Source organism: Chaetodon trifascialis, chromosome 18, assembly GCF_039877785.1.
Source record: "Chaetodon trifascialis isolate fChaTrf1 chromosome 18, fChaTrf1.hap1, whole genome shotgun sequence".
Classification (NCBI taxonomy): domain Eukaryota; kingdom Metazoa; phylum Chordata; class Actinopteri; order Chaetodontiformes; family Chaetodontidae; genus Chaetodon; species Chaetodon trifascialis.
In genome coordinates this window covers 2,171,119-2,192,058 of record NC_092073.1, presented here as the reverse complement: position 1 = coordinate 2,192,058, position 20,940 = coordinate 2,171,119, and the positions used below count along the sequence as shown (strand labels likewise).

The 20,940-nt window shown below is 40.3% G+C and overlaps 1 protein-coding gene across 11 annotated transcripts in view; it reads right to left on the bottom strand.

The window, feature by feature from the left end:
* arhgef4 (Rho guanine nucleotide exchange factor (GEF) 4) overlaps positions 1–20,940 on the bottom strand; it is a 227,619-nt gene that overhangs the window by 25,990 nt on the left and 180,689 nt on the right. For 9 of the 11 annotated variants that reach the window (XM_070986356.1, XM_070986357.1, XM_070986359.1 and 6 more), the window contains one exon: positions 9,658–9,809. In XM_070986356.1, the coding sequence (XP_070842457.1) occupies positions 9,658–9,809 (152 nt within the window). Of the gene's footprint in view, positions 1–2,157; positions 3,473–9,657; positions 9,810–20,940 lie in introns of those variants that run through there. The other 2 variants (XM_070986367.1, XM_070986366.1) reach the window with 2 other exon arrangements.

The following is a 20,940-nucleotide window of genomic DNA, read 5'->3' as shown; positions in this document are numbered from 1 at the left end:
CAAGTGACACTCTCAAAATGCTCCTTAAATAAAAATAAATACGGGACAATGTATGACTAGGTGTCCCAATGTAAGAAACACTTCTTTATTTCACATTCAGCAAGTTACGTGTGCAACTGCACAACTTGCCAACAGAAACACTTATGTTGGGAATAACAACACTAACACCTGGAGCAACGAGAGGAGACAAGTTGGACAATTTCTTATTATTATTTTTAGTAGTAGTAGTAGTAGTAGTAGTAGTAGTAGTATTTCTGTATTTATTTGTCTTTTGTGGGTTTTCAAATAAAGCTTCCTCTTTCACCTGCAAGGAGAAAGCTGCTATTCTCCAGGAATGTAATTCAAGCGACAATACTACACTGAACATGTGTAGCAGCATGACTGACATGAGAGAGAAGAGAGAGAGAATAGAGGAAAAGGCAGCTTGACAGTGTATATAGTTCATATTCATGATGTAAAAATCACCTTTTTCTTTACCAACTGTTCCAACAACCCCAAGAAATTTGAGTTTGAAACAGCCGATTTTGCTGAAAGTGGCCGAACTGATGCTATTGTTACTACACTGTGCCTGCAGTGTAATCTCGGCAAATTCAAATGTGAGTCACATGGTAAATTCAGCATAATGTCCATGTGTGCTCTGTTGCTCTCAGTTTCTCTCAGAAATACTGATTTCAATCACTTCCACGTCCTTCTCATTTGCTGTTGTGAAGCACCGAACACTAATCTACTATCATTGAAATGAAATGTAACAGTATCAATTTGTCCGATGATATACTATCAGTGTTCTTACTACTGATGCAGACAAGCTGGCAGGTTAGTTCGCTAGTTACTATAAGGAGATTTCTTTTAATTATTTTTGTGACATGTTAACATTTTTGCAGTCATTTTTTTTACATATGGGTGCATTTCTGTAATGTTATGGTGCCAGAGTCCAGATTTATATATCACAAGATACAATGTGAAACGTCTTTACAGCATCAATTAGATATGTATCTGTTTGACTAACCAGACTGGAAATAGAGGCATATGTGAGAAGATTGGTGTTGATCAATTCAGTGCTTCAATAATGCAATAATCTCATCTCTTTATTTCCAAATGAAAGTTACTGTGAAAGTAAACTGTTTTGCCTTTTTGTTCTAGTCCCTCATTTCAGATACTGCACCCTGAGATACCATGTCCGTTTACCTGGAGAAAGGGCTGTACAACAGCAGCTAGTGTTCAAGTACAGTCCAGCTAGCTGTCTGAATACTAACACACCACTAACAGGTTGATATATTTTTTTTTTATATATTACATTATGTTACATTAGTATTTTATAATATGGCACCAAATCAGTGATAACATGGGCCGATCAGATCAGATCAACCCTGTCTATTCAGTTATGTTCAAACTGCCAAGTTGTATACTCCGAACACCAACAGCCATGGTTATCTAAGAGCTGAGGAGCAGTAACAGGGTCACCGCAGAGTGTGTTACATCACCTGAAAGTACTACTGTTGTGTTTAAGCAAACTACTTTATACCAAATAAACACATATTAAAAAAAATAGTGTGGTCTGTGGATTAGCCACAGCAGCATAGGATATGTTGGTGTTTTACTTTAATGTTGGCAATATTCTTTTTTTCAAGTCAACAAATCCCACATCCATGTTTTGGTTTAAGGAAATTACTGAACCTTGTTTTATAATTGAAAGTATATATTTGTGAGATACTTTAAAGATTCATGTTTTCAGTAGGAACCACAGGGCTTGGAGCTGAGAGCCACAGACAGGGTAGGGAAGTCACTGTAGTCAAAGTATTGTGAGACAGACTAAAGCATTGTTGGTTTGGAACATTTTATGGAATTTTTTTTGACAGTTATAGAAAAGCATAAGCCTTACCCTTCAAATACCACAAACTGTATACCATCAGCACCCTTGTGCTGGGGTGGAGACTGAAAGCATCGAGACAGATATGTCAAAGCCTGGACAAGTCACAGTCATTACTACAGGTATGAGAGAAGTAAGTTTTTCTGCAATTCTGATGAAGCCATCCTTTCTCTACGGGTTCCTACGCTCATATACAACAGATTCCTCTTGTTTACATGTTTCTGATGACACAAATGTACACATATGACCATTCCCACACTCAGTGATTTTCCCTTTTCTCCTGGTTGTACCTGTGTTCTGGCGCTGCCACGGTGGACACCCATCAATCCCAGCAGTCCCTCACATCAACAGGGCAGTCCTCTGCTCCTTGGTGCCTCTGCGTTTCAGTTTATCTGGTCTTTTCCTCCATCTAGAAGCATGTGTTTATGTGTGTTTGAATGTGTGTGTGTGTGTGTGTGTGTGTGTGTGTGTGTGTGTGTGTGTGTGTGTGTGTGTGTGTGTGTGTGTGTGTTTTGTGTGTGTGTGTGTGCGTGAGAGAGAGCGCGGTGGTTTGTGTGTGCGTTCTACTGGAAGGCGAGCAGGAACATGAGTACCACGTTGATGATGATGAGAAGCATCATGATGAGGAACACCACCACCTTCTGAGTCTCTGGGGGTAGGTTGCAGCGCAGCATGGCATTGAAGAATCCCATCCTTTGCCTGCTCCACCTCCCTGAGCCGCTGCCACGAGCCATCAGTCCCCTGGCCTCCTCCTCTTCCTCTTCCTCAGCACCACTGCCCCTCCCCCGTCGCCTTTCCCTCAGCGCCGAGCCTCCACACCACACCGCGTCACTTTGTCTTCCTCCTCGACTATCTCCGTCACTGTCCTCTAGTGCTGCTCTCCTCCTCCGCTCGGCTCCAGCGGTCGCCTCCTCTGCTTCTCCTGCCACTTTGCCAATGCCCAGTGTCGCCCCGGCCTGCCAGTGGAGGCTGGGTGCCTATCTGTGTCAGTGTGTGTATGAATCCGTGCTCTGAGAAGCGATTTGAGTATTACGTGCTGAACATCGCCCCGTCCTCCTTTGCTCCCTTTCTTCTCTTTGAGGAATAGGCACCTCCCCTCTCTATTTTCTTTTTATCTTCCACCAATTGAGTCTTTCTTTTCCTTTTGGTTCGTCTCGTCTCTCTTTCAGTCAGGATGTCAGGATAAAAGACAGACGACACGATGCTGCATCTCTCCGGCTCATGCTCATGCCTCCTCGTCTTTTCCTTCCTCTTCTTTTTATCTCTCTGTCTTCTTTTCCGGCTTGATCTTTTATCACTGTTGCCTACATATATTCAGTTGTTTCTACCTCTCAAACCAACCGGCCATTTTTTCTCAATCTGGCTCGTTTTCTTCCTCTCCTATCTTACCGTCTCTGCCCAGCTTTTTTCTCCATTAAGGTGGTCCTGCTAAAATGGTGTTCTGCTCTGCCTGGAGCTGTGCTGCCTCAGCCATCCATCTAACTACCAGGATCACCCTCTTTTCTTTTTCCCCCCTTCCTTCCCTTCTTTTTTGTGTGCCCACCCTTACATAGCTAACAGCCAATCAGGATGCAGAGTGTGTCACTGTATCCTGGATACCAGAGTAGCTGAGGCTTGGCCATAGCAACCCCTAGGAGGGTGAAGAGGGGGTTGGGTGTTAGAATGAGAGGGACAGAGGGAGGGGTACAGTGGAGGCCATGCAGAATAATAGATGGATCTCAAGGGAAACGTATGTGTCTGCATCTATGTGTGTGTGTGTGTGTGTGTGTGTGTGTGTGTGTGTGTGTGTGTGTGTGTGTGTGTGTGTGTGTGTGTGTGTGCGTGTTCGCACAAGTGCAGGGGTTTAAGGGTGAGTGCTGTTTGCCGCATTCAAATACATTTGAAATGATCAAATACTGATTGATATGAAATTTGATAGTAGTTACAAATGAAAAAAAAAAAAAAGAATTACCAAATAGACATTATAGATGCAAAACCACCACTTAAAATCACATCAGGTTTCATAGATTGAATCTGGTGTTTTATATATTATTCAGCAAATCTCATGAAAAGAACAACACTAACAGTCCATCTCTCAGTACTTTCTGACTTCAATGTCCTGTCTGTAGCTCTCAAATCAAGACCACTGAGTCCTACTGAGAACAAAATCTTTAAAAATTATTCACAAATATGTAGTTTCAAGTAATTTCCTGAAACAGCTGGCCACAGCAGTTTTTGTCAAATGCTATTTAAGCAGAAGGAAATTTGTAGGGGACTATTTTCACCAGCAGAATAATCCTCATTCAGTTCTTCTTTCTGGGATTATGCCATAGTCTGTGACCACCATTAAGTGTGATAGATGGGTGCACTGTTGCATGGATGTTACTTTGTATGAGCGCTTGCTGCTATTAACCAGATTCAGTTTTTAAAACGGGTAACTAAAAGGCAAAGTACCAGGCAATATTGAAATACTGCATATTTGTATAGAACTTCTAAGCACAGCAGGGTCCCAATTTCTGATGATCTGTGTAAAAAATTGTAACCTACATTGCAATTTGCTTGACCTCTTGCATATTTTTGTATGTGTCATTCTGGTTTTAAAGAAGCTCATCAACAATTATTAACACTTATCAACTCATCTGTTCTATCCAGCTTGTATTATGATGGATGGACATACAGAGAGCATTGAGCAAGGAAACCGAAGCAAAACTGTAAAGTGGGGTGATAAATGTTGTGAAAATTAATATTTGCACATTTACTTGAGTGTGATCAGCAAATCAGTCATGGTGAGACACAAATTAATGGATATACAGTATTTATGTATATTGGTGTTTCCTCCTACTGTTTCCTTAACTCTCCTCTATCACCTAACCCTCACACTGAAGATAACAGACGATTAGCAGTAACATTTCCCATATTCTACCTTTGTTTTAGTTAATCACATTGTATCAACTGACCTAGAGAAGTCAGTGAGCCGTTTCTTTCCCTGGTTCTACCTCTCCACAGACCTGACCTCGATACAGAACTGGAATCACCACAACAAACCTCCTCTCATTCATTTCCACTCAAAGCCCAGGCTACATGACGCTGACACATACATGATAAGAAAATACTGAAAAATGCTCATCATAATCTTCCCCAAGCCCAGCTGATGTATTCAAATGATCATTTTGCTCAATCAGCATTCAGAATGCCAAAGATATTGAGCAAAAAAGAAGCAGATCCTCACATTGGAGAAGCTAGAAGTTGGAAACAACCACAAATAAGTGACAAACATACATGTACACAGCAGCCTCCTGGCCTGGTCTCCTCACAGCCATCTCACATTTCATCCAACCTTTATGAGCCCCTCCATTAACGGAGTGCTCTTCTGAGCAGCAGTCTGCCAGGAACCACACAACCCCCCACCCCCCCCAACACACACACACATACACACGCACGCACGCACACACACACACACACACACACACACACAGAGGCTCCTCCACGGGATGGCAGCAAAGCACTGACTATCTGCTACTTCGGGAGAAGAAGAAAAATGGGTGACGTGCAGCTGGTTGCCTGGCTGGCTGTTTTGATTGGCTATCACTATCAGCCAATACAACAGAGTGTACACTCAATGCAGCAGGATGAGGGAGGAAGACCAGAAGTCAATAACTAAGGAACTGATTGTCCTTTCATTGTTTCACTTTTCACCAACAATGAGTGTCCATCAACTAATTGCACCAAGTGGCTGCCTGAAGTCAGAGTCAATCAGACCTGCCACCTAAACAAAACTTCACAAGGCTTCTTCCCAACATTAATGCCTTGACCTCATGTATGTGTGTAGTGTATATATTTTGCAAAACATTTTCTCTCTTTGTTCACTGGTTAACATTATATATTCAGTCCAAATTTGCATGCAGGTCACTAAAATGAAGAATTTTTAAACGCTTTACAAAGTGCAGGTTTTTCAGTTGTCCAGTTTCTGTGTATCCCTGTGTGTTTGGGGAAACAATGATGTCAACACCTCGAGCCACACATGCTATTATTGCTTTGGGTAATGTGTCAGAAACAACAACAATGTACCACTGGTTAGTTTACATTTGGTTAGCATTGCTAAGCCATGTGCTGGACAGGCATTAAAAATGAATGAAGGCAGTGTGGAGAGAATGTTTTTTTAAAACGAAAGGGGAAATACCTGTTTTAAAAATATGTTTGTCATGGTTTTGGTTGTTATTTCCTGTTTTATGGTCAAAGTTATCTTCATGTATTATCTTTTGCTTTATTTCCTGTGTTTTCCTGCCTTTAGTAATTATTGATTTATTTGCGCCTGTCCCTTGTCCGTGCTCCCTATTTCTCTCAGTGTATACACGGGAGGTTGTAGCTCAGGAGGTAGAACGGTCGTTCAGATGGTTGGTGGTTCAATCCCTGGCTCCGGTATTCTATGTGTCGAAGTATCCTTTGTTCAAGATATCAAACCGCAATTGCTACCGATGCTGTGCGTTGCGGCATGTGAATGGTTAAAGGTCATACCAATCATTGTGTGAATGTGTGGGCGAATGCAGACTTGTGTTGTAAAAGTGCTTTGAGGATGAGAAAAGCAAAGGTCTGCAAAAGTCAGACTTATCAGTCTACATTTGATCCAGCCCCTTCTATTCCCTATCTGTACAGGCTTCAAACTGTACATGTGTGGTCAAAGCAGAAATCTCATCAACCAAGGACAACACATTACAGTATAGTATATAAGCAAATAGATGTAACATCTATTCATGTGAACCATATACACCAGTCTTAAACAAATGTGAACCAATCTGGACAACAACAAAGCTATATAATGCTCTACAATTAGTTACAGGAAAATGGGCAGGTTTCTTATTTGAATTAGTTGGAAACATCCATCCATCCATCCATCCATTTTCTATACCGCCTATCCCTTTCGGGGTTGCGGGGGGGCTGGAGCCTATCTCGGCTGTCATTGGGCGAGAGGCGGGGTACACCCTGGACCGGTCGCCAGTCAATGCAGGGCAACACACAAGAAGGACAACCATTCACGCTCACACTCACACCAGGGCAAGGGCAATTTAGAGTCACCAGTTAACCTAATGAGCATGTTTTTGGTCTGTGGGAGGAAGCCGGAGTACCCGGAGAGAAAACACGAATGCACGGGAAGAACATACAAAATTCACACAGAATGGCCCGACCGTAGTTGGAAACATGGCTTTTAATATGAAAAACTTTATGTTTCTATACCAACACACCTGCATTGGAGAGAGAAAGATTGCTTTACTCTAAAATGCAGATTAAAATGAAAGCTAATATAAACATATTTGATGCCTGATTTATGTTCTGGGATCCTTGCGCTTAACTGCCAAGAAATTTTTTGATACATTGATTTTGAGGCACTGCAACAAGTTCACATTCTATCAAAGCAGGTTATTCATGACTTATTTAGAAGTTTTTTTTTCTCTTAAAATTAAATTTTAAAAGTAACCTATTTTCATGATGTCACATGTACAATAATTTTTTGCAAAGACAACAACCTTTGATGAATGCCTTCTTTCCTCTAACATCACTCCTAACAAGAATGTTAGATGTTATGTTTTTGTTGTGTGAATAATGGAAAAAGCAGCACATGTACAGCAGCACGAGAAGCCTACTGTAGAAGAAGAAAGCAAGCAAAGCAGTGCATGATGTGCAGGTTTTTTTATGGCATTTTTATAGTTGCAATGTGTTGCCATTGCATGTGTGTTGTTTGCTTGTGTCCTTGTTCTTCTTTGTCTTTATATGCAAATATGTTGGTTACATTATTGTGGGCATGTTTCTGAAGAAGATGCTACTGAGTTCCCACAGACCACAGAGCCAATCATCAACAAGGAGCTTCACATTGTCGTCCCTTATGGCATATTCATGTTACAGCTGAAAAACAACGGTCTCTGTGCATCCTGTGTTCCAACACCTTAACTAAAATGCTACAATGCTAGTTGCTAGCAGTGTGGAATACTATACTACTATACTTTCTGAGGCTCAAACAGTGCCAACCTAGTTGTTACATCTGCATGATGATATTTAGCCAGGGGAATATCTTTGTCTGGTCTCATTATGAGGCCAATTTGTTATTGCACAGTTCAGGGAAATCAGAAACACAAACAATTTCCATATTAGCTGCACCCACAAACATCAGTGCAGCTTGGGCCAAAGGTAAAAAAAAATTGAACTTTCACAACTGCATTTGTATATAGTTATGTATTTATTATACCCCTAAATCTACTGAGAAATAACACATAATGAAATTGGTTATTGAGCTATCCATAATAATAATAGCATAACAAAAAATAGAAATGCTATGCAAAAGTCTGGATTGCAAGTCTTTTTCCAAATCATTTTTAGTTTCCATAAAGATATCTGTTACTTTCTGACAGACAATGTACTGGATTTGCATGTAGACTGTAAATACACACAAGAAATTCTTTGGAAGGTCCTTTCAGGCACAATACATGTTCCATCAATAACTGAGGCAATGAATAAATCAGCATTTTTATCAACTCAAATCTTCCCTCATTTGAACTGTGTTGGCTGAACAGTAAGGGAATAATGTTCAGTGACTTTGGTGAGAAAAAGAAACTTTAAACTATCAAAATAAAGGGGGCATGCCACTCCCATCATCAGTGAAAATTATACCCTTCCTCCCACATTATAAATATATACATAGATCAACTGTCATTTCCATTGTCACACTGTGAGATTTCACTGAGGTGCTGTGAGAATGCAAGTATCCACTCAGTAAATCACAGAGCTTGTGCATCATCAGAATCCAGACCAGGTATCCATGACAACCAAATAGCCCAGCAACCTCAGAGCTTGTTTTTGCAATCCCTTCTAGCCAAAAGGCAGTGAGAGCCATTCCATGTCCCTTGCTGAGGCCAGGCTCTGTTTCACTTGCTACCATCCTGGCATTGGATTTCAATTTCCTGTCAGTTCAGTTCATCTAGGGAGGTCAAGGATAGCAGTGGTGGTTTAAGGTCTTTTTAATACTGGATGGGCTTATGAACACTTTGTTCCCCCTACAAAAAGGGAAAGGTTTGTAAGAATTTATAGCATTTAGTCATAGCAATGAACCAATTTCTTTCATTTCCTGGAGGGGCTAACTCAGTTCTGGCCCCACTATCTCTGCAGAGCCTCCAAATTGTTTCTTTTTTAGTTTTTTCTGGCACAGAGGAAGGACTGTGGAATCAAACTAGACTCAAAGGACATGGGCCTGCAATACATTGGAACCTTATTCATAAACAATTACAGCCATTTAACAGGGAGATGGCTTCTGCACCATCATCGTTGCTGCATGTCATTTGGTGCAATGACATTTTACCCAAAATGAACCATTTTCATTTTTATATCTAGCTTAACAATATCAAAACTGAAACCTAAGCAATTTTAAAGCCATAACTATTGATTATATCACTGCCCCCAGTGGTAGAATCAAAAATGACAATGTGGCAAAAACAACACACAAATACTCACTCCATCAAAATAATTTGAAAGATCATTCAATCACTGAATAATCATTAGGGTTGAGCTGGATACTCGTTTCAGATGAGTATCCGGTACGGATAAAGCATTTTTGACGAGTACGAGCATGATACGAGTAAAACTCTGTATCTCTGTATCTATCTACAGATACAGATAGTGGTGTACTCGATCATCCCTAATAATCATACATATAGCTCATTTAATCTTCCACCTTAATACTGTTTTTTGGACCAATCACAGTGCTTCAAACCATAATCCCTGTGAAATCCATCATGCAGTTTTAGAGAGAGAATCTTATTGCCTACCTCATTGATGGCTAGCTGTTCTCCTCCACCTCCTCCTGGGTGTCCAAAACGATGTCCAGAACTGCGAAACTCTTCATACAGTAGATCTTCTTCGCTGCCCAGTTCATCCCCAAGCCCTACCTTCTCTGATGCCCCATCAGGAACAACCACCGCTGAGTTGGAGAGAGAAGGGGAGGACAAAGGAGAGATTCATTAAATTACGATTAACTGAGTTAATCCAGCCTGAAACTGTGGGAGCTAAATGGTTTGACATTCTTCCGTGGAGGAAGTCAACAAATAAATTAGCAGGTACGTAGATATGGAATCAGATGGGTCTCATTATTAGTGAGTGAATGTCTTTTTTTGAATCGATGCAATAGAAATTCAACAACGTATTCATCAAAAAGTATTTTTCACAAAAAAAAAAAAAAAAAAAAAGAGCTGTTGAACCTGCTTGTCATGAACTTCACTGCCATGGCTCCATTCACAAAAGCATTTTTTCAAAAGTGAATTATCTGTAGCCTGTCAAATGTCTCTTTCCATTTCATCCAATCACATGAGTGTAGATATGACAGTGTGATTTAATGTGGTCACATAGCATTACTTCTGTGCAGTCTGCAATTAGGAATTAGAACATGAGGTGAGAGCGAATGTCAACCATCTACCTGGAGGTCAACCTCAACGTGGTGTCTGGTAGCTGCTCTCCACAGGTTAGTGATAACTCTCATGTCATGCATGATTACACAGTAATGTTTGCTAAATTTGTGATGTGACATTTAAAACTACTGTGACAACACAGGATCATTAGCTAACTGAAACATATTTAATCATGCATGTAATTCTATCATGGTTGAGCTCTGAGAGCATTCAACTACTACAAGCCTACCCTTCAATTTGGTACTGTCTTCTCCTAAAGTCTCATGCCCCGACCCTCCAATTTGTGTCTGTCAGGATTGAATTCACCATCAACTTATTTATAGTGGAGCATATCAAATGAAATATGCTTTGATTTGGCCATTTTGATGTTTTGTCTATCATTTGTTAAGTCTTTCATTGCTTGTCACTTTGCTCCACCTAAGCTTTTCTTATAATAGTATTTAAATATTGTTTAAAGTCATTGTTAAATACACCGTAATATTGAAGTGAAAAATAAAAGAGTGCAAAAATCTGAAGGTGAAGTCCTCATTTCTTCATTTGTGTCTACTTTCTGCCAGACTTGATATGAGCCACATAGCTTGTATAGCCAGATATAGAATAATAATGATAGTAATACATTCAGAATCATATTTCCACATAAAATATATTGTATCCATGTAATCAAAAGAGGTAATCAAATCTGCATGAAGTTTATACAATCACAATTTATATCAATTCAGTGCTTGTGCTAGCGATGTGCTTCTGACTGCTTCAGCTGATGTGAAGAAAAGCTTGAATGAGCTTTTGTGATGGGCTATAATTTGGCCACAGAGACAGTTTGAGCCATAAAATAAATGCGGTTGCCGTGAACAGATGATAGGCTAGATGAAAAGTCACTGGTGTCAAATTACATTAACTAACACTTATAAGGTACATGACTTACAAAATTAGAATACCCTGAACAAAGTCTTGTGTGCATTGAAAAATGTTTTTGTAGAGACAGTATATTTATATATAAAACACAAAATATATTTGAGAATCCTTCTGTGTGGATTCATTAAAATTGAGACTGATCTGATTCCATAAATATGGGGTTCAATGCCATACACATACATACATACAGTATACACACAATATAATTCACTCCTGTGTTGTTGAATGGGAGGAAAGCCTGCCTTAGTTTAATTGACCCAGTAACATAGAAGTGAAACTGTCAAAACAATAGAAGCAATAATGAATGTTTTCAGTTGGACAAAAGGCACAGACAGGTGTAATGTCAGAGTTTACAAAACTCGCTAGTTGCAGGGTGTTGAGTGAAAAAGGTGGTCACAGTCCAAACCAACTGCCATATTTGCCACTGACAAAAGATTTGTTGACAAGAAAGAAAATCAGTTTATCATTTTGAGATGTATTGACAACAATGCACAGTTAAATATGAGAAGTCTCTGGTTTCCTCCATTCTCCATCACTGCACTGAATTCCTGTGAGGTCAGATATAATTTGAGTTCTGAATCACTTTGGACTACAATGAAGTGTAAGAGGAAATTGTAATTATTTTTCACATTTTAACCAAAAAAAAAAAAAAAAAAAATCAATAGATGCATCAGTATTCAAATGATATGATTGGTCGCTGTAACCTTTAATAAAAAGATTCAGAATAGCAGGGATAAAAGGGAGTTTCCATCACATGATGGAGCAGGATGGTTTACATGGTTTTAAATGGAGTATTGTTATCATTCCTATTTGACCTCAAACAAAAATCCTAAATTTTATATCTAAAATAATTCAATTTTCACTCTCCATTAAATGTGCCCTAGTGTGCTCAGGAAAAAGTGTCTCATTACTGTCGCTCACTGGCTGGGAGATGAATTGTGACAGTGAGAGTAGGCACCCCTGTGACTGCATGTTACTGTGTCACTAAATAACTAGAGCACAGAGGCCTCATCTGACAGCCCCTCTGTAGCTGCACAGCATTTTAAAATCACGCAGACTGCTGAATATTTCCTCTTACTTTGGAAAGTAGACACAGAGCTATTTTTACTTGAATACTTTTTATTGAACATCAATCAATCACAACAATTCCTTGGAGCATCAGTAGACCTGCAACCTTCCCTACATGTTCTCTCAGTTAGAAATGAAACTGACGGCAGCCATTGATTTGGGTGGATTTAATAATTTGGGAAACTTTTTCTATTTCAGCCTCAGTCCAATAAATCAGCCTTGTCTCAAATAAAACCATGTATGAGGTAGACTGACCGGACACTGAGTTTGGCAGGGTCATACAATGACTGATAATACATGACCAACAAATTCCAATTTAGTGTATTAGTGTACACTACATTAGGTGCTCCCACACCTTATCATACAAGTCCCCTCAGTTGCTTCGCTGAGAGCTGTTGCCATGAAGGATGCATCAGTGGTGACAAATCACCATGGAGACAGAGAGATGCATATAATAAAAGACCACGTACAGACCCATGGGCATTGTGGAAAAGATGCACTTGGAAACAAGACAAAGCTATTGAAGAATGCACAAAAAGATGCAGTTGTTGGGGGCAGTGCATTAAAAGTCAGTGGGAAGTTTTTTTCTTCCTCACTGAGTACAGACAATGCACAATCTTCTACAGTCAACATCTGCAAAAAAATACTTAAGCTATTGTCTTGAATGAATGAATACACACTCAATGAATACATAAAGCAGCATCTTACAGATCACAATACTGTATGTATATTGTGTGCTGCCCTCTTGGGGGCAGTGTTGGACACCCTGACTGGTGATGTGCGATGCTGTAGAGAGATGGAGGAGCTCCAGGTATTGAGTGGCCTTTATTTATGGGCAGGGAGCTCCTGCAGTCTGGCTTATAGCAGCATGTAAATTCACACGCAATGTGAATTCTCCAACAAGGCACTGCCCCACACTGATAACTGGGAGTGCCCAAACTGCCATGGCAACATCAAAAGCTATCCCATTCTGGCTTGAATTTCATATCATATTGTAAGACCCCATTCAAAACATATATTTCAGACTGTTTGAAGTTAATTGAAGAATGGGTGATTAATGACACCAATAAACTGTATTCACATGAAGCATAACCCTTTTCAATGAAATATGACAAGGAACACATGTTTACACGCACAATAAAATAGAACTGCAATATTATACTATAGCTCAGGTAAAAACAAAATTCAGTTCATTCAAAGAACTCCAATGATTCTTTAAGAATCATCTGTCATCACAGTGGATCCTGACAACAGCGGCTCACCATCGTAGTTGGATTAAATCCAGGGCAAGAATTTGCTACTGGGCCCCAACCACCTCCAGTACTCTACCCCCATGAGTGTACATGCACTGTATATGTATACTGTTCCCATCATGCAGAATGCATACATACAACCTTTTAGGACTTTTCAGTCTATTGTGCGCATAACTGGCCATTGTTGTGTTAGAAGAATTAAACATGAGATCGCTGTCCTCTGAAGCTGTACTAGTAAATGAGTTAATGTGAAAATGTGAAAAGCCATTTTTGACTTAAGCCTATTAATCAACCCTAAACCTTCTCAATTATAACTCATTTGAAGCCTTGTTATTATTCTTTCACATTAAACCTGGAAAACAGTGCAGCCAGTTTTATTTGTTATAGTGTACCGCTCTACTGGTCCTTATTCCAAATTTATATCTGAGTTTTCTGAGTTTCTATCAGGTTTAGTCCTGAAAACAGATAAAGCAATTACTGCAGCCAATTCTAATGTACATGTAGACATTGATAATGACAGCCTTAGCACTGTGTTTATCTCATTATTAGACTCAGTTGGCTTCCGTCAGAATGTACACGAACCTACTCAGTGTTTTAACCCCACACCTTCTTCTGACATATGGCATTGATATTGACGCTTAATAGTCTCCTCACAGAATCCTCTTTTAAGGGACCATCATTACAGTAACTTTTGAATTAATATTACTTTCTGATGATATAGCAGTTATGGATGGCATTGCGCTGGCCTCCAGCAGCACCGTAAAGAATCTGTTTATTAACTTCCAGGTTGGATTATTGCAATTCCTTACTATCAGACTATTTGTTGCTAAATATTCTCTAGTTGCTCCAGAACGCTGCAGCACATGTTCTGACAAAAATCCTTCTCCTTACTTACAAAGCCATAAATGGTCAGGCACCATCTTATCTTAAAGAGCTCAAAGTACCTTATTACCCCACTAGAACACGGCGTTCCAAGAATGCAGGCTTACTTATGGTTCCTAATGTCTCCAAAATCAGAACAGGAGCCAGAGTCTTTAGCTATCAAGCTCCTCTCCTGTGGAACCATCTTCCAGTCTTGGTCCTGGAGGCAGACACCATCTCTACATTTAAGAGTAGCCTTAAAACTTTCCTTTTTGATAAAGCTTATAGTTAGGGCTGGCTCAGGCTTTCCCTGGACCAGCACCTAGTTATGCTGGTCTCAGATTAGCCTCAGTAAGTAAGTAAGTAAGTAAAATTTATTTATATAGCACCTTTCACAGATAAAAATCACAAAGTGCTTTAGAGCAATAAAAGCAGAAGGATAAAAACAGAAATGACGTCAGTAAGAATATAAGTAATAATATTGATTAGACAGGGGAGTAACAGCTAAGAACAGAACAGCAAAAAACAATAAATAAAATAGAATAGAGCAGGTACTGGTCAACCGAAGGCCTGTCTGAATAGAAGCGTTTTCAGCTCATAAAAATTTTACTAGAGTCCACCAATCTCAGTGTTAGAGGAAGCGCATTCCACAGCTTCGGTGCGAGAACTTGAAAAGCATGGTCACCACGGGTTTTGTACTTGGATTGGGATTCAAGGAGTAGTTTTAGTTGGCCAGACCTAAGAGCTCTGTTTGGGGCATACAGGTGAAGGAGATCAGCAATATACCTGGGTGTTTGACCATGCAAAGCCTTGAAAGTTAGCACCAATATTTTAAAGTGAAATCGATAAGTGATCAGGAGCCAGTGAAGAGAGGATAGGACAGGGGTGATGTGGGATTTCCAGTTTGTTCCTATTAAAAAGCGAGCAGCTGCATTTTGGACTGTCTGATTGGCTTAAACAGGTAAAAAGGGCATTACAATAATCTAAACGAGATGAGATAAAAGCATGTAAAATCATATCTAGTTCCACCTTGGATACCATACATTTTAGTCTAGTTATATTGCGCAAATGGAAAAAACAAGAGCGTGTTAACTGGCTGACATGGCTGTCTAGTGATAGAGACTGGTCAAAAGACATACCTAGATTTCGAAGGCAGAGTTTAACACAATCACTTAAAGGCCCAATATGCTGCTTAATGGAAGGTATCCATTTTGAAGTAGCAAGTGTACGACCTTCTGTTTTGCTCGTATTTAATTGAAGGCAGTTTTCGGACATCCAGACTTTAATGGCCTGCAAACAGCCATTTAAAATTGATAGTTTGTTGCTCTCGCCAGGTTTGAATGAATAATATAATTGAATGTCATCAGCATAAAAATTATATGACACCCCACTAAAACGGCTAATTATCTGACCCAGAGGCAGCAAATATAGTGAAAACAGTATTGGACACAGGACAGAACCCTGTGGGACACAAGAGGACAGAGGGGCTGTGTCAGACATAAACTGGCCCAACAAAACAGACAACCTCCTGTGAGAGAGGTAGGATGAGAACCAGTCCAAGGCAGATCCTGAGATACCCACCAAATGCTTTAGCCTATCTAGCAGAATATCATGATCTACAGTGTCAAAAGCAGAGCTGAGGTCAAGAAGTACCAATAATGAGCATTTCCCATCATCTACTGCCATCAGAAGGTCATTAGAAGAGCTGTTTCTGTTGAATGCAGTTTACGAAAGCCAGATTGGAATGGATCATACATGCCTTGTGTGTCTAGAGCAGTTGTAAGCTGCATGGCAACTACCTTTCCAGAATTTTAGAAACAAAGGGCAGTTTGGAGATATGCCTATAATGAATTGGAAGGGTGGGGTCAAGATTTGTTTTTTTCAGCAGAGGCTGGATTATAGCATGCTTAAATAGAGTAGGGACAGAGCCTGTTAAAAGGGAGAGATTTATCATGTCAACAATGGAGGGACCAATTTTTTTAAAATCATTAAAAACCAAGAATGGAGGGAGAAAATCAAAAGGGCTGTGTGAGGGCTTAACTTTGTGCAACAAAGTTGTAACTCCCTCTAGTGGAATTAGAAACTGAAATCAAGAGATTAGAAAGGGAACACAAACAACATTGGAAACAAGAAGTGCTTGATAAACTTAAAGAAAATAGAACCAAGTTAGATGTGATATTAACATATAAGGCAGAGGGCGCCCGCAGGTTTATTGATAGAAAATATTACGAACTGGGAAATAAGGCCAGCAGGTTATTATCATTTCAATTACAGAAGGCACAAGTGAGTCGTATAGTTCCTAAAATTAAACAACCTTATTCTAATGATGTTGAAACAAGCCCAAAAGCAATATCAGATGCCTTTGCTAAATACTATGAACAACTATATAAGGGTCAATCACAAGAATCAAAAGAAAAATTAAGGATTTCTTTAAAAATTTCAAGTTGGCCAAACTGACAACAAACACCTATTGAGATGGGATTTGGTGAAAAATTTGCTAGTTGGTTTCGGTTGTTACACAAGAATCCCATATCAAAAATTAGAGTAAATGGGCACTGCTCAGATTTTTTTGATGTAGAGAGAGGAGTAAGACAGGGAGATTCTCTTTCCCCCATCCTCTTTATTCTTAGTATCGAGCCTCTGGCGGAGGCCGTACGGCAGGACGTTCTGATTGAAGGGATTGAGGATGGTGGGGGGAGAATTCACAAAATTTCCCTCTTTGCAGATGATCTCCTGCTCTTTATGAAACATCCTATTACTACAATACCTCGAGTCATGCAGTGTCTGAAAGATTTTTGAGATATCTCTGGATATAAAATTAATCAGAAGCAATGATGATATCAGGGCAACTTAACGTATCATTTCACTGGTCAAAACTAGGGTTCAGGTATTTAGGAATTATTATAACACCTCAAACCACAAAACTTTTTGAAGCAAACTATAATAACATAATTAAACAAATAAGGAGTGATCTGACATGCTGAGAAGTCCTCCCTCTATCTCTGCTCAGCTGAGTTGAAACAGTGCGGATGAATTTGCTTCCCCGTCTCTTGTTTTTATTTCATAAGAGTTCCAAGTTCCATTTTTAAAATGTTAAACAAATTAATCTCTCAATTTATATGGCAACATAAAAGACCCAGAATTAGACTTAAAATACTTCATTTGGCTAAAAACAAAGGAGGTCTGGCATTGCCGAATTTGAAATTTTATTATTGGGCAGCTCAGCTAGCAGCGATTGTGGGTTGGATCAGTGGAGACGAGGAGACAAAGTGTACTCAAATAGAACAGGGTGAAGTTAAGATTATTAGATTGTACCGTTATCTGTCTTACCCTTTTTGGATTTGAAACATGTCAAAAAGATTAGAAATGAATGGATAAAACATACTATAAAGGTTTGGGCAGAAGTTAAAAAGATGTTTGAAGATAATAGATCTATTTCCTGAGCTATGCCCATAGTGGGCAATATTGATTTTCCACCTTTGATTTCAGATCATGGTTTTAGGAGATGGGTGGCTTAAGGTCTCATTGTCTTTAATCAATTATTTGAAGAAACACACTTAAAGTCCTTTACCCAGCTTCAGGAACAATTTGACCTTCCCTCCAATGATTTTTACAGATATTTGCAAATTAGACACTATATTACAAATCATAAAGACAAGGGGCTCTATTTTCGACTCTGCCACTGGCACATCGCAGGCACGGCACAAAGTCAGGTCTGCTGCGCCAATGGGGCGTGGCGGTGCAGACTTTGGTATTTTCGTGCACTGCGCTGCTGGCGCATCTCCTCCTCCTTCTCATCTCAGTCCCACCCAGCGGCGCAACTCGGAATGAAGGAGGGGAGAAGGCGTGGAGTGGGTTTGACACAGCCTTTTCAAATCTTCACCAATCACAGCAGCTCCTCGCCTCACCTTTAAATACTCCGCGCATGGCAAGTTAGGAGGATGACTGAGCCCACGCAGCAAAGTGTCTGATGCCCAAACTTCTCCCAGGAGGAGACTGATGTCACTCATGTCTCATGACATCCGTTTGTATTACTTTGCACACCCATTTGTATATACTGTTTTTAGTATATATATATTGTTTTATATTCTGTTCTATATTTTGTGGTATATTTTGTTTATAGATATATATTCTCAATATAAATATTTTGTTTTTATATTTGCTTTTTATATATTGTTCTAGGGCTGCACGGTGGCACAGCAGGTAGTGGCGCGTGCCTCACAGCAAGAAGGTTGCCAGTTCGATCCCCGGGTCAGGCGGGGCCTTTCTGTGTGAAGTTTGCATGTTCTTCCTGTGCATGTGTGGGTTCTCTCCGGGTACTCCGGCTTCCTCCCACAGACGAAAAACATGCTCATTAGGTTAATTGATGACTCTAAATTGTCCGTAGGTGTGAGTGTGAGTGTGAATGTTTGTTTGTCCTTGAATGTGGCCCTGCAATCGGCTGTTGACCGGTTCAGGGTGTACCCCGCCTCTCGCCCATTGTAGCTGGGATAGGCTCCAGCCCCCCGCAACCCCGAAAGGGATAGGCGGTATAGATAATGGATGGATGGATGGATATATAGTTCTCTCTCTTTTCTTTCTTTTCTAATTTTATTCTAATTCTATTCTTGTAAGGAGCACTGCAACAAAAACAATTTCCCCTTGGGGATAAATAAAGGATTTGTAATTCTGATTCTGATTCTGATGTCTAAATATGAGGTCCTCAGATGGTAAATCCTCGGCATACTCCTCATCCTCCTCAAAGCAATGATGTACTCCATCTTTGTCAGTCGGTTACATTGCATGTATGATCCATTCCAATCGGTCAGGTTGAGTGACCATTACGTGTGCTGAATGCGCTTGCGATGTGGTCAGATGAGATGCTGATCAAAATATAGGTCTGACTGTATGTGCTGACTCAGACAGTTGCATTGAATCGTCACTGTTGCTAATTATTGATCGCAGTGTGCATTCGATGACTGACCCAGCATTGCTGAAAACACCGTTAAAACCACGCTGCCGTCTTGTTGACGGTGTGATATATGGCGTCATCAACCACGTTTTCAGTGGATAGCCATTATTACCATAATATCCAGAGGGGTGTCCCCCTGAAAGACTGTAGGGATGCTAGAATTCGCCAGGATGAATGAGTCATGTGCCGACCCGGGGAAAGTGGCATATACGTTTGTCATCAGGCAATTTGAGTCACAGATCACCAGACATCCCTGTTTCACCTGTGTACATTCGGTCAGGGTGAGTGACCATTACGCGTGTCGAACACGCTTTCGATGTGGTCAGATGAGATACGATCAAAATATATAAATTTAGGGCTGACTGTATGTGCTGACTCAGATAGTTGCATTGAATTGCGGCTGATGCTAATTATTGATCGCAGTGAAATGCCAGACACTGTGGAAACCTGACTGATATATATACAAACCTATATATATATATATGTGTGTGTGTGTATGTATGTATGTATATATATATATATATATATACTAAGCCCGCCACTGATACTAAGCCCGCCTGCCCAGTCCGCGGGGGGGGGGTTCATGCTCATCAACCACAGCAGCAGCAGCGGGCTGCTGCCACGCTCTCGTCGGTCTTCACCATGCCAGGCTGCCTTCTGCGTTTTGAGTTATTGTCTTTTGGTTTTGCACTGACAACATGCACCACATACCATACAACACATCCATGCACCCTCACACACCACTGATACTGATTTCCACACCCCAGTGTTTGCAGTATTCAATAAACTTTTGTTAATTTTTGGAGCCGCCCGTCTGCATCTCCCTTATTTGTTGCGGCCTACGAGCCGGCCATAACAATATATATATATATATATATATATATATATATATAAACAAAATATCCATCCATCCACCCATTTTCTATACCGCCTATCCCTTTCGGGGTTGCGGGGAGGCTGGAGCCTATCCCAGCTTCAACAGGGTACACCCTGGGCGCCGCTGGGTGCGACTGAGATGAGAAGGGGGAGGAGATGCGCCAGCAGCGCAGTGGACGAAAATACCAAAGTCTGCGCCGCCACACCCCATCGGCGCAGCAGACCTGACTTTGCGCCGCACCAGCGGCGGAGTCGAAAATAGAGCCCCAGGACTGCAAAATGTAAATGAAAAGAATGTGATAATATGCATTTTTTTAAAAAAGTACTATGATAATATTTTAAATATTTTACTTCATCAACTTCAGTCATTTTTGTATATACTTATTCTAAATTTGATGCCAGTAACATGTCTCAAACAAGTTGAGACAGCAGCAACTAAAAACTGGGAAAGCTGTGGAATGCTCCAAAAACACCTGTTTGAAACATTCCACAGGTTATCAGGTTCTTTGGTAACAGATAGTGATAGTATAATGATTGGGTCTAAAAGGGTCACCCTTAAAAGGCTCAGTCACTCACAAACAGGGCATGGAGTGAGGTTCAACACTTTGTTAGAAACTGTGCGGGAAATAGTCCAACAGCTTAAGAACAACATTTCTCAATGCACAACTGCAAGGAAAACAGGGATTTCACCATCAACAATCAATAATATCATTTAACGATTCAGAG